General features: G+C 39.1%; 1 protein-coding gene across 2 annotated transcripts in view; it reads right to left on the bottom strand.

Moving 5' to 3' along the window:
* RGL1 (ral guanine nucleotide dissociation stimulator-like 1) overlaps positions 1-12284 on the bottom strand; it is a 112369-nt gene that overhangs the window by 42515 nt on the left and 57570 nt on the right. For both annotated transcript variants that reach the window (XM_014948322.1, XM_014948328.1), the window contains one exon: positions 8653-8861. In XM_014948322.1, the coding sequence (XP_014803808.1) occupies positions 8653-8861 (209 nt within the window). The remainder of the gene's footprint in view (positions 1-8652; positions 8862-12284) is intronic.

Below are 12284 nucleotides of genomic sequence, written 5' to 3'. Positions count from 1 at the left end.
ATTTGCTCCAGTTGTTACTGCATATCTGTGACAAAGCTGAGAACAAAACCACGACTGCTTGACCCCAGTAGCTTAGTCTGACCATTACACTGTCTCTCATTCAACCCAAGTTCTCACATCAGTGGTGAAGACTTCGACCATTACACTGTCTCTCATTCAACCCAAGCTCTCACTTTGGAAATCTCAACATTTTATCTGTCCAGAAAAAAGCAGGTGTAACACATGCATAAAAACTTGCAAATTTGTGTTTAAAGAGCCCAAATTCTTCTTGGTTATCCTGGAACAGTCCTGCTGGTCCTATGAGATAATAGGTTTTAAGAACTTCTTAAAATAGAAAGAGTCCTTAAGAAGTACATACAGGATAACCCATTTTGCCAGTACAATTTCATAGAGCTAATCCAAACATCTAAAGGAAAAAATAAGCTTAGCTAAACTGACAATGGTGTAAGAACCCACTCCTAAATATGCTGAATAACACCTCAATCCCTTGGTGGTCACAGTGAATCACAACAGGAGCATTCACAGACAAACCATTGCAAGAATGGCTGTCAATCTTATTCTGAGATTTGTTGGTGCATCAATGGCCTCGGTGCTTTCTCCTGTGTTCTCCCAAGCAATTTCAAACCTTGCCTGTTTTTCTTTTGGGATCAGCACTACTGAAGTGGTAAAATTGAACAGATACCTTCTTTCTGACTCTCAGCTACACCGAAAATTCACCACTTAAACCTACCTGGCCTCTCTCTGCTCTCAATCATACCCTAAACACTCATTATTAGTGTTTGCAATTCAAAGTGAATCATATTAACTATTTGAGACACTTCCTACCACTTTACTGCAAGGATGGAGCACATCAGAGGAGCCTTAAGAACAATACTTCCAACAACTTGCTAGGCTGAAGTGTAAAGTTTAACCTATTTTTTATTAGATTTAACTCTATTGGTTTCAACATTTTTCTTGCAGACCTGAAGATTGTCCTGCATTTTCAAATATTATAACCCTGGGTAACATCTTACCAAGAGGATACAAAAAGAGCATAAGGGGGATATTTAGAGAGATGTGCTGATGCTTTCTCAGTGGACATTGCCCAGGACCAAATCAAGACATGCTGCTAATGTAATGTTCATTACACACTATGATGGCTCCTCCTGTCCTGTTGCTAAAGGGAGAGAATTTAGCTCTCCACTGCTATCTGCTAGGTAAGATGACTAAAATATATCTCAGCCAATAGACAAAAGACATTTTTCCCCCTGCTGGGAGAAATATACAAAGAAAGCGTCGGTGTTTTAATAACAATTACCTATGACTAAAATATATCTCAGCCAATAGACAACAGACATTTTTCCCCCCGCTGGGAGAAATATACAAAGAAAGCGTCAGTGTTTTAATAACAATTACCTTTTTGTATTCATTTTTTCAAGACTTTCCATTAATTCTTAAAGCAAAATTAATTGAGATGACTCAGTGTCACTGACCTAGTATTGTATGAAATATAAAATACGTATTTGCAGAACATAGGCATGTGCATTTAAATCCCACTTGAGAGACACATGCTGATTTTTATAATATTAATCCATAACACAGTAATAAAGAGCAGGCAATTTTCTGTACAAAACTGGAGAAGTATATAATGCTTTTTTATATTGCCAGCTGTAAACCTCTGTCTATCTCTCAATGCAAGAGCTCTGCATGAACAACAGGTCATTAAATACGGGTTAGGAGGAGTTAATGATACATCTGATGTAAAGAACAGCATTTCTGCAGACTTCCACTGCTCTGTTCTCACCAGCTCCTGGACAAAGAGCCATTCACTACCCAGCCTTGTATGAATGCTTTGCATACAAAAAGAGACATGAGAAACAAAAGGATCCTGTAGCCCACAGAACTTTTCAGCCTTGCTTGGCATTACGAAAATTATAGACTCCACTCAAAGGGACTAAGCAAATGAGACCAGAATGTAATGGGTAGTACTGAATATTTACATACTGAAAAATAGAGTAGAAAACGCACCCCTGCATCTCTGTTAAGAAGGATAGGGAAGAAGAAGGAGGAAAATACTCTTTGAATGACTTGGAAATAGTAAGGAAAGGTAGTTCTCTGCAGAAACCCCAAAGAAAGCCCTAAATCAGGCTTATAAGCATCAAAAGAAGTGACTGGAAGCACAGATACACTGTAAGAATTGTAAGGTGCTTTGAACTATACACACATAGAATCATAGACATGAAGTGGCTTCTTCAGTTGAGTAGACAAACCACCTGGTATACAGGAAAACAACAGAGGAAAGAATAGATGCTACAGCAACAACAGTGAGCCAAATGCTATATAAAGCTACTGTTCTAAAAGTGTAGTCTGCTACAAAGGACCCAATTATTTCAGTATCTCCTCTCTGCCTTTATTCTCGTCTCCGTTTACCCTCTATTGAGCCATCCTCCAGCAGAAGAAACAAACTGAAAATGTAAAACTAACTTGCTATCCAGCTCTGGCTCTCCCATCAAACAGAATCCATTCTTTTCTCTGTAAACCCCTTGAGATAGGGTCCAGTTTCTACTTATGTGCAAATGTGTCAAGCACAGTGTGGCCCCACTTTTAAGCACTGTTGCAAGGAACACAAGTACCAGGACAAAATAAAATATATAAGAGAGGAACTTGGCCCAGTTCTGCTTTCATCTGGACAGCTAAACATCTTTGGCTTCCATTAAATCTGTGAGCATTTAATTCCACAGCACAACCAGTGACAGTGGAGACACTGAAGTAACTCTGCAGAGGCATCATGCTGTATCCCCACACCCAGGGGCAGGAGGTGCTGGTTTCCTTTTCCTCTCTCCAGGAATTTCCATGGAGGTTTTTCGTATCAAAATGCCAACAAGATTTTTTTCTTTCAAATCTCCCTACCCACTTCTACCAAACAAAGAGAAAATATCAGAATGTATAGTGTTAAAGCCTTGGCAGGTTTTCAAAGCTGTCTGCTGCATTTAGATGCCAAACTTCCATGAATACTAAAGGGATGCGGATGTCCAATTACTCTTAAATAGCTTTGAAAATACAAGTCATCCCCCCTTACTTTTCAACATACTGGTCTATGCCCAAGATTTTGTTTAGTTTGACTTCTACTCTATGTTGAAAGAAAACCTTTGAAGGCTGAATCCAGCCAAAAGAATGAATAGCGTTCCAGTCACAAATTAAATAAAAAGCAAAAGCTTAATTTGAAGCCCTGGAGGAAAAAAAAAACCAAACATAAAAAAACATCCAAAAATTAAACCGAACAATTATTCACAACCTCCAAGAAGTGTTAAAAGTTACTCAGAGAGCAAATAGCACAACTCTGAATTGTTACTTAAGACAGAAGTTATCGAAGGGCCCAATTTAAAGTCCATTACAATAAATAGCGTAGCACTAAAAATCCAGTATCTTCTGACTGAAACATGGGGAACTGCATCAGTCTTAAAATATTCTAAATTGTACATTAACAATTTATACCTTTTCATATGCCTTGCTCGATACTTTGTGTGACTCCACTCAGTGCGCTGGACGTCTCACAGGGCAGAAGCCAACTTTAGAAATGTTCCTCTCTGCCCTGTTGGTTTGTGCATTTTTGTGATGACACTACCAGCACAGGCGGTGGGAGTCAAAAATACTGCAAGGACTAGCACCGTGCAACTGTGTGATTCCTGCTGTGACACAACCAAAGTATGTGTGTTTGGTTTTGGGAGGACTTCCTTTCATTTGAAGAGGAGTAAAGGCAGGGTAAGCAACATGCGTGTCCTTTTAGTCCATCCTACCGCACTGAGAGAAAGAAAACTACCAACTCCTCCACAGCCATGCAGGAAATGAAAATTAAGAGTGTGCAGCCCAGAAAGGCCTCCTAGGAGCTACTGATGGCTGCAGAGCCTCACACGCTCACAGGGCAGATCACAGCTTATTTTAATAAAGGAAGGCCCAAGCAGGGAAAATGGTTTTGCCCAGAAGATTTCACAAAACCTCACTGCAGCACAAATTGATTTTACAAAAGCACACATTCTGAATTATTCAAACCTTTTAAAAGTTCGTTTTTTTCTGCCCTAATACTTCAGTTTCTCTGAAGTACAGCATCTACTTTTTTATTTGCCTCTGTCACTCAGGGAAGAGCATCTCACCTTTTTGGAGCAGAATAAACATTTCATGTCCCAGATTCAGTTAACGCTTGCACCATAGGATATTCTGCAGACTACATCAAATGACCAACAGATATCCCACACACCTAGGGTACAATACATCCAGATTTCCAAGGACATTTTGCCAAGACTCCCAGGACTCTCTTCGTCTAATCTGAATTTGTGCATTTCTAATCCATATATCAGACAATTCTGCAGCATTCACAGTGAGGGATGTATCCACAGCAAATCCAACATAAACTGAATGCACTAGACTTGAGGGCAATCCAGCTTCCATACATATACATTTTGGAGGAAGCTTATCAATGTGTACTTCCCTACAAAAATCTGTCCTGGAAATGGGAGATGAGGTGCTATTTCCTCCTACTCTGTCCTCTATCTCCAGGAGCTGCTCACCTGTAAAAAGATGGAAGGGATTTCTTTGATCTGACCACATCACTGTTCTCCCTTGGACCAAACAACAAAAGCTCAGCATTGCTATTCATGGTTGTTCCCTTACTCCACAATTCTGCTTTATCACCAAGAACAAGAAATGGGGCTCAAGTTCTTCATGTGAAACTAAAATTGACAACTATGTCAAAACGTTACTTGCTTTTTTAAGAGACTGCCCTTTTCATTACTTTTTTACTTCACTGGAAAACAAACCACAAGTACTTACAAAACACAGATTAGGCACCGACACCCGCTTTAGTCTCCATACTGTTATTATTAACAAGTATCACTAACACGAAAGTTGCAAAAATACAGACTCTTTTCTACTTACTCTACACTACGGTAGAGATGAAAACTAAGCTGGTTAAATTCAATTATTATCCATTTCTGTTTTAGTTTCCCTTATAATGTCTGCTTTTCCTCACAAGTTCATACACCACAGCTGCATGTAAATCATTCTAACTTTTATAGCTTAAATTTCATCTAAATTTTGTCCCAAGCCATAAAATTCTAGATTATCCATGATATTCAAAAAGCCAAGAGAAACATCCATGGATTCTTAAACACTACACTCCTAAGATTTGTGAGAGGGGAAGGAAGTGGTGACCTCCTAGGATTTCCTGTGGATTCTATCATTTATTATAAAAGGCTGGGGATAATGTTGACAAGGTCAGGCAGCCTACGTGCCCTTCCTCTGAAGGAGACATTATAACTTGCTCTGAGGGGCACAAGCCAGGGAGATGAGAATTAGGCTCAGAAAAGCAAGTTCTATTCTATGGAGAGTTTTCCCCTGTGCTTTCTTGTGGTATTCTGTCATTTTCACCCTTTTAAAGCAGCATCAGAGGAGGAGGGCAGGGCCAACTTCCTTAGTGTCATGCATGCTCCTGATCTGCTACTGCACTAAGCAACCTGACTACCCAAACTTACCTGATACCTTGCTATAAATATTATTTAAGCCATTTGATTGGAGCAAAACTGCAGTATCTGAACTTTTATTCTCCTTTCCTACCCTAAAAGCCTGCCCACAAGAGGATGACCCTCCTTAAAGCAGAGCTTCTACCAAGCCAGCACATTACCAAAAACCAACGGGACAGGAACTCGGTCTCTCCAAGACCAGAAGGACACAGCAGTGCACAAGTCTGGCCCAGAATGAGTAATTACTTTCTTTAGGCTGTTTTTAAAATCCTATCATTAATACCTACATTAAAGAAAACAATACAGAAGTAGAAACTAAAGCCCATGATGATGAACTTCATAAAGGTATCGAGTTCTTCCCCCTCTTAAATTCCTGATCTTTGAGTATCTGATTTTATAACGTCAATGTTTCACTAATTCTGTACATTTTTGTTTCTAGATTGCTATGATTATTTTCACTAGGAGAAAATATGGGAAGGAATCAGAACTGTTTATCTAGAGGACTCTACAAACTTCAGTGCAAAAGCAAGATTCCCAAAAGACTTTTTCATCATCCTTGTAACAGTGCAGCCTAGCAGAGTTTGAACATTTTAATGGCTAGTGATGAAACACCACAAAACAATCAAAACCAGAACAAGGCTAATTGACTGTAAGATGGGCTGCTGTTTCAGTGGATTACCCCTTTGGCCCCAACCCCAAGTTTAAAATGCTTCAATCCTCAATTGCAGAGAGATTTAATTATTTCAGTAGTCACTGAAGGGCTGAATTCGCAATTCTGGAGAGTGATGTCCCCTATTAAGTGGCAAAGGAGGGGAAGAATGAGCAGGGACGCTGCAGATGAACACACCTTTCCATGCCTCAGTTCATCTAGACCTCCAGCAGCACCCACAGCTTGGCTTCTTGAGCAGAACCACCTGGAGCACCCATTGAATCCAGCCAGGTAAGGTGACCCAGAGGAAAAGATCCAGACACTTCCAGCCCGCAGGAAGACTGAACAGCCCAACAGCTACAAGACCTCTTTCCTAGTCCTGCTCAGGGGCTTTGCACCAACCAAAGCCAGCCCACCACCAAGGACTCAAGGCAGCCTCCCAGTTCCAAGAACTTTTCTCCAAAACCATCACTTTACTGATCACCCAGCTTAACAAATTTGGCAGTAGATCCTAAACTTGCTTGTCAGACACATGGGATCTTCTATAATTATACAAATTAAATAAGCACAATATCTTAAATTATATATTAATAAATATAATATTATAATAAATAATATATTAAATAAGCTTCAGACAGAAGCCTTTAATTGAAAAGTGAACTGTATATCATCAGGTTTACAGCCACCTTTGACTGACATTCATATAATTTGAGCTGCTCACAAGTTATCATTGATTACAGAAAGAAAATTTCCCCAAATACAAATCCATTAATACATAAGAACCTCAAAAGAGCAGTCTGGGAACCCAGCAACAGAGCACCAAAACCTGCACTGTTAGAGGAATGATATTTAAAATAGTCATTTTGGCCAAAGCATCCTTGCAAAGGTTACTATTTTATTTATTCCAACTTTTTCTGTTAAAAATGTGTCTTTATAAAAAGTAAAAAAAAATCTCACATGAAGCATTATTAACTGAAAGTGACAATGTATATGCACACCACTATTGGTTTCTGCTATAAATTTGTGTCTGGCTGGCAATTCACGTGCTTAGGAAGCAAGACATTCTCATCACACACTGCCACTTGGCAAGCCAGCTCCTAAAGTTAATAGAATCCACACAAACTTGGTAGATTTTAGTCTTCAAAGACATGTATGCCCAAAAGACAGAATACAAAACTGAGGGTACAGAAAGAATTACCCATTCAAAAGAAGGAATTCCTCAACATTTTTATATTCTTGTATATATGCCCTGTCAATTTTTATTGCTCCTCATGTTCCATGTCAGAATTGGTATGGACTGAGATGTAAAGCTCACAGAGTAAATCTAACTGTACAGTTATGGACTGAGATGTAAAGCTCACAGAGTAAGTCTAACTGTACAGTCTGCTCCCTGGGATGGCTGCTCTTTCCTCATCTGACTTCTTACCTGGCTGTGAAGTTACTGCACTTGAGCAACCACAGCTATTACAATCACAGCAGTCCTGGCAGTTAGGCATTTCGACACCGCTATTAATTGAGCTACATAACATTCCTACAATACAAGTAGTATTACACTCCTTTTCAGATACAAAAGAAAAGCACAGATAATGTATCTGTGCCCTGTTCCTTATCTACCTAGTGGGACAGCCAAAACCTAAGAGTTCTTATGCTACTCCTCTGTTCTAATCACTACATGCCAGAATAACTCTGTACATCCCTGGAAGTGTTCAAGGCCAGGTTGGATGGGGCTTTGAGCAACCTGGTCTAGTGGGAGGTGTCCCTGCCCATGGCAGGGGGGTTGGAACTAGATAATCTTTAAGATCCTTTCCAACACTAACTATCCTATGATTCTGTCACTTGATTTTGAAAATGCAATATATGTGACACTCTCAAAATAAGATCACCTCTGACCCAGTCATGTCTTGGTTAGAATTTAGAAAAAACTAATGTTGCACGTTCTAAGCATTTATACTGATAAAGCAGACATGATTTAAGTCTGACCATAAAAGCTAACCTTATAACATTAAGCGGTTCTTGTGCTGTCTGCAAAAATTTATGGCTTTATGTTCATGTAAAGTACTAGAAGGGGATAGTGAATTCTTTCTTATGTTTGTACAATCCCTGTTTCAAATCAGCAGCCCCCAAACAGGAGAGTTTGGTCTGGAAACACTGGAGTCCAGCAAAATGTGGGAATCTATTCTAGTTATGACTTTGCCGCCCATGCATTCTGGGTTTTTTTGGAGAAAAGCTGTATTAAATTTCTTGTACCAGTCCCAGTTTGGCTCCTTAGCAGTCAGACATGGCACGCTTTCCCTACCTGGTGACTATGCTTTAATGAGAGTTGAGATGTGGGCAGCATGCATATACGCATTTTATGTTTATGCTGAAATTCTGAATTTTGCATTATTCTTGACATGCGTCCATTCCGTTATTAATTCTATGTCCGCTAAAAGTAATGGAAGAAAATCCTGATAACATCTGCCTATCATGGAAATGTTGGCTCAGTTTCCATTACATACAGATTCTTACCTGTCAAGGAGAAGTTCCAGTACTGCCTTAGTAGAAGCAAAGGCCCTGAATGTTGAGAGGAAGATACTGATGTAGGTAAAATCATTATTCCCAAAAGCTGTCAGAAGGTTCTCCACAAGTTTTTCCAGAGTTCCAGCTTTAATTGTCCTGATCTTGCATGTTTCATACTGGCTGACTGTATGTTCCGGGGGTAACTGGTCCCCCTCAGCCTACAAAGTAAAAGCAAAAACAAAGCACAAAAATCAGACAGAAGCCAGATCCCTGACACAGCTTTCATGGTGAAACACAGATTAAGTTCCATCTTTTCACAGGAATAGTCCACCTTTATTTACTAAACAATTTTGTCAATTTTGGTGCTCCAAACAGCAAGTGCTGTATTAAATAACAGAGGTTTTTTATAAGTTCAACTTTAAGATAGTTCTCTGATGTGCTCCACAAATATGGTCTGACTGCTATCAAGTTATCTTATGATCCCATCATATATTATTATCTAAAGGAAAATCCATTACCCCACAAAGAATATTACTAGAGGGAACAACAGTACTAATTCAATGTCCCACTTAACTTCTGAATAAACATGAGAACTGACCACAACTTTAGCATCAGCCCTTGTGATTCCCTTGATGAAAATACCAACTTGGAGTTGCCTCATAGAACCTAAGGTCATGAATACATTCGAATGCGAAATATTTCATGATACTTTTGCAAGGAGGGTGTCAAAGTCATCCTGCAAACATGCCATTATAATTTTCTCTTACAGTTTCCGTTTGGCACAATATTTGTCGACAAAATTAGGGTTTGGTGTTGGGGGTGTGTGTGCTTGTTTTTAAAGTGCATTTGGTTTTAATGCTTACAGTCTGAAATAACTAGATACATTCCCTTAAATTCTGCCACTATTTAGAGGATAATTCAGAAAATTGTTTTTGTGACCAATTTAAATAATTATTTGTTAAATACGTGCGATAAAAAATAATTTGGGGGAGGGGGATTATAAATAGATTGCTCTTCTTGATGATTTTTAACAGAAAATTTCTCTCTACCTTTTGAGATGACTGTCTGTGGGAAGGAACATTCAGACCACTGAACTATACAGCAGCAGCACATAGTTCTCCTTCATCACATATCACCAGCACAAATAAAATGCTGGTAACAAACTGTCATTTTCCTTGAGAGAAAAAAATGGCTTGAGCCTGTTCAAATGTCTACAATCGTAAATGCAAAGAAAAATCCTGTCAAAAATCCCCAGACATCACTATGATTTATATAAATAAACAAACTATTGGAAGGTCATCTGAATAAATGAAATGAATTTCTGGAAGCACTGCAGGTTTACATCTGGTCAAACAGACTGTGAAACTACAGACTGGGTAACTTGGTCTTGTGTCATGAACTCCTTAATACCTTTTATAAATAGCCACGGTAATGCACAGTACAAAACCCACTGTTATCCCAAAGCAACCCCACAGGCAATGAAGGAAATTACACCTGGGTAACTTGCAAAATTTTGTTCCACGGGTCTTATGGCAGTTTTAAACGTTATATACCTGGCTTAAAGGTATATATAATTATACATGACACCATCATTACAGAAACACTAAAAGAATACAGCAGTAACAACATATGTCTCCTCCATTCAAATTTTCCCTAAGCAAAACTTGCTCGGAAGGAATATTAAATTTTCTTACTGACTTTTCATCTTCCCATTAAAACATAGTTTCGAAAATAACTAGTTACACAATACAACCGCTTTCAAATAGGGAAGAAAGTCTGCACTACTGTATTTATTACTTTTCTATCCAGCAGATTGCCCCACTCATGATGTATTGACTTACAGCCATATTCTACTCAGTGTGTATAAAAACCTCTCATTCACTGATGTGACTGTGACCCAAACAAGGGCAGAATCCACTTCCGAGACTGATACATGCACAAAATTTTCCATTAATTGCAACACTGCAACTTCCCCAAGACATCACGTTGGGAGAATGTTAAAAAACAGAAGCCAAATAAAAAAAAAACCCCAAAGCAAAACAAAAAACAACCCCAAGCCCCGAAAATCTAAAACTGAGTTTGTCAGCAAAACATTGAGCTGCTAGAAATGGTTTTAAGAGACTTTTAGGGACTGTTTGTATTTGTATTATTTTAGCAATCCTGCCTGCAAGTTTAAAAGGAAAAAGGACTTGGCAGACGAGCTCAATAACAGACTTTCAGAATAAGACATTGTGGGCTGAGTTAGCATGCTAACAGGAAACTGCTCAGTCTGGATTTAATCAAGAGGCCATCTCCTCACTGACATAACCAGGCTACCCAAAGGCAAAAGAGTTTTCATGTTTGCTTTTGTGTCGTCTGCTCAGAGGAATACTATATCTACTGCTATTAAAAGCTTTTTGCAAGTTCTGACAGTGGCACATAGTGATTACAGTTATGTGGTACCAATTAAAGCCACCAGAAGTTTTGCATTGTTTTGTGCATCAAAACAACAAAAAAGGCTCTCCAGCTCCTTCCATTTTTCTCCTTCAACAACGTGGCTAACAAAGATGCTAGAACTCAACATCTCAGGGCTTCAGTAAGACTTTCTTGGTCCTCTAGAAGATGAAAACTAAACAAACAGATATGCCATTTTATAGTCTAATTTTTAAAATGTTTTTTAAACAGTCTAACTTTGATTTTTGAGGTACCAGATTATAGCATTAATAATCTGCGAGTGTAACTGATGAGCAAATAGCTTCCTACAAGACAGACAGCATCTTTCAAAAGCAAATGTAGAAAGATTGAACTGAGGTATATTCTTGCAAGTCCTTATTTTTGGAGGTTGTGTAGGTACTGATCTAGTCTAACATCTTTAGTAACCCTCTGCAATGCTGTACCTTCAGAGGGGCCCACTCTCTTTTAAGGCGATCATCTTACAGCTATACAGCACAAAACAGTACCCACATACGCAGTTCTTGCTGAAACAGGAGAGCTCCACGCACACTAAAACACATCCAAGCCAAAAAAGTTCCTTCAAACACAAACTGACTCCAAAACCAGCCCAGTACTGAAGGAGCTATAATTCAATTCCAAGCTGGTTACAATTAAGGTCCTGACCTTGTCCCGTACAGGCTGGCTCCTGAATCCACACACAATCTCCCTGACTCACCAAGGCGTTGTGAAAGTGCAAGATAGCCACACACACAATTGCAGGATGAGGAAAAGATACCATTATCAACATAATATCCAAACATCTTCTCTCTGCAACAGCTACCAATACAGGGCTTGAGTAAGCGGGTCCTAAGTTACAAGCAGCTTGTTACCAGAACAGCACGTTACTAGGTTTGTAAAAGCAACGCTCCTTTATGAAGCTGGCAAGACATCTTGTGCAACCTTCAGTACCACCATCTCCAGTTCCCATCAGTCCTTCTCTGCAAGAACTGGCCGAGATATGCTGATCTCTTGCCATTTTGTCTACTGATGGCAAGAAAATAAAGCAAAACCTGCACATGCCCCAAAGTTGCCACGTATTTTACTCAGTTTGACAGCCAAAATACAGATATGGATCCACAGTCTCATGGGCCAAAGGTACAAATGCTACCTGTTAACCTTGAATGGGATTATAAATCATAATCCACCATCTCCTAAATTAATGATACATT

The sequence above is a fragment of the Calidris pugnax genome, unplaced genomic scaffold (assembly GCF_001431845.1).
Source record: "Calidris pugnax isolate Ruff unplaced genomic scaffold, ASM143184v1 scaffold30, whole genome shotgun sequence".
Taxonomy (NCBI): Eukaryota; Metazoa; Chordata; class Aves; order Charadriiformes; family Scolopacidae; genus Calidris; species Calidris pugnax.
This window is presented reverse-complemented; position numbering and strand designations above follow the sequence as displayed.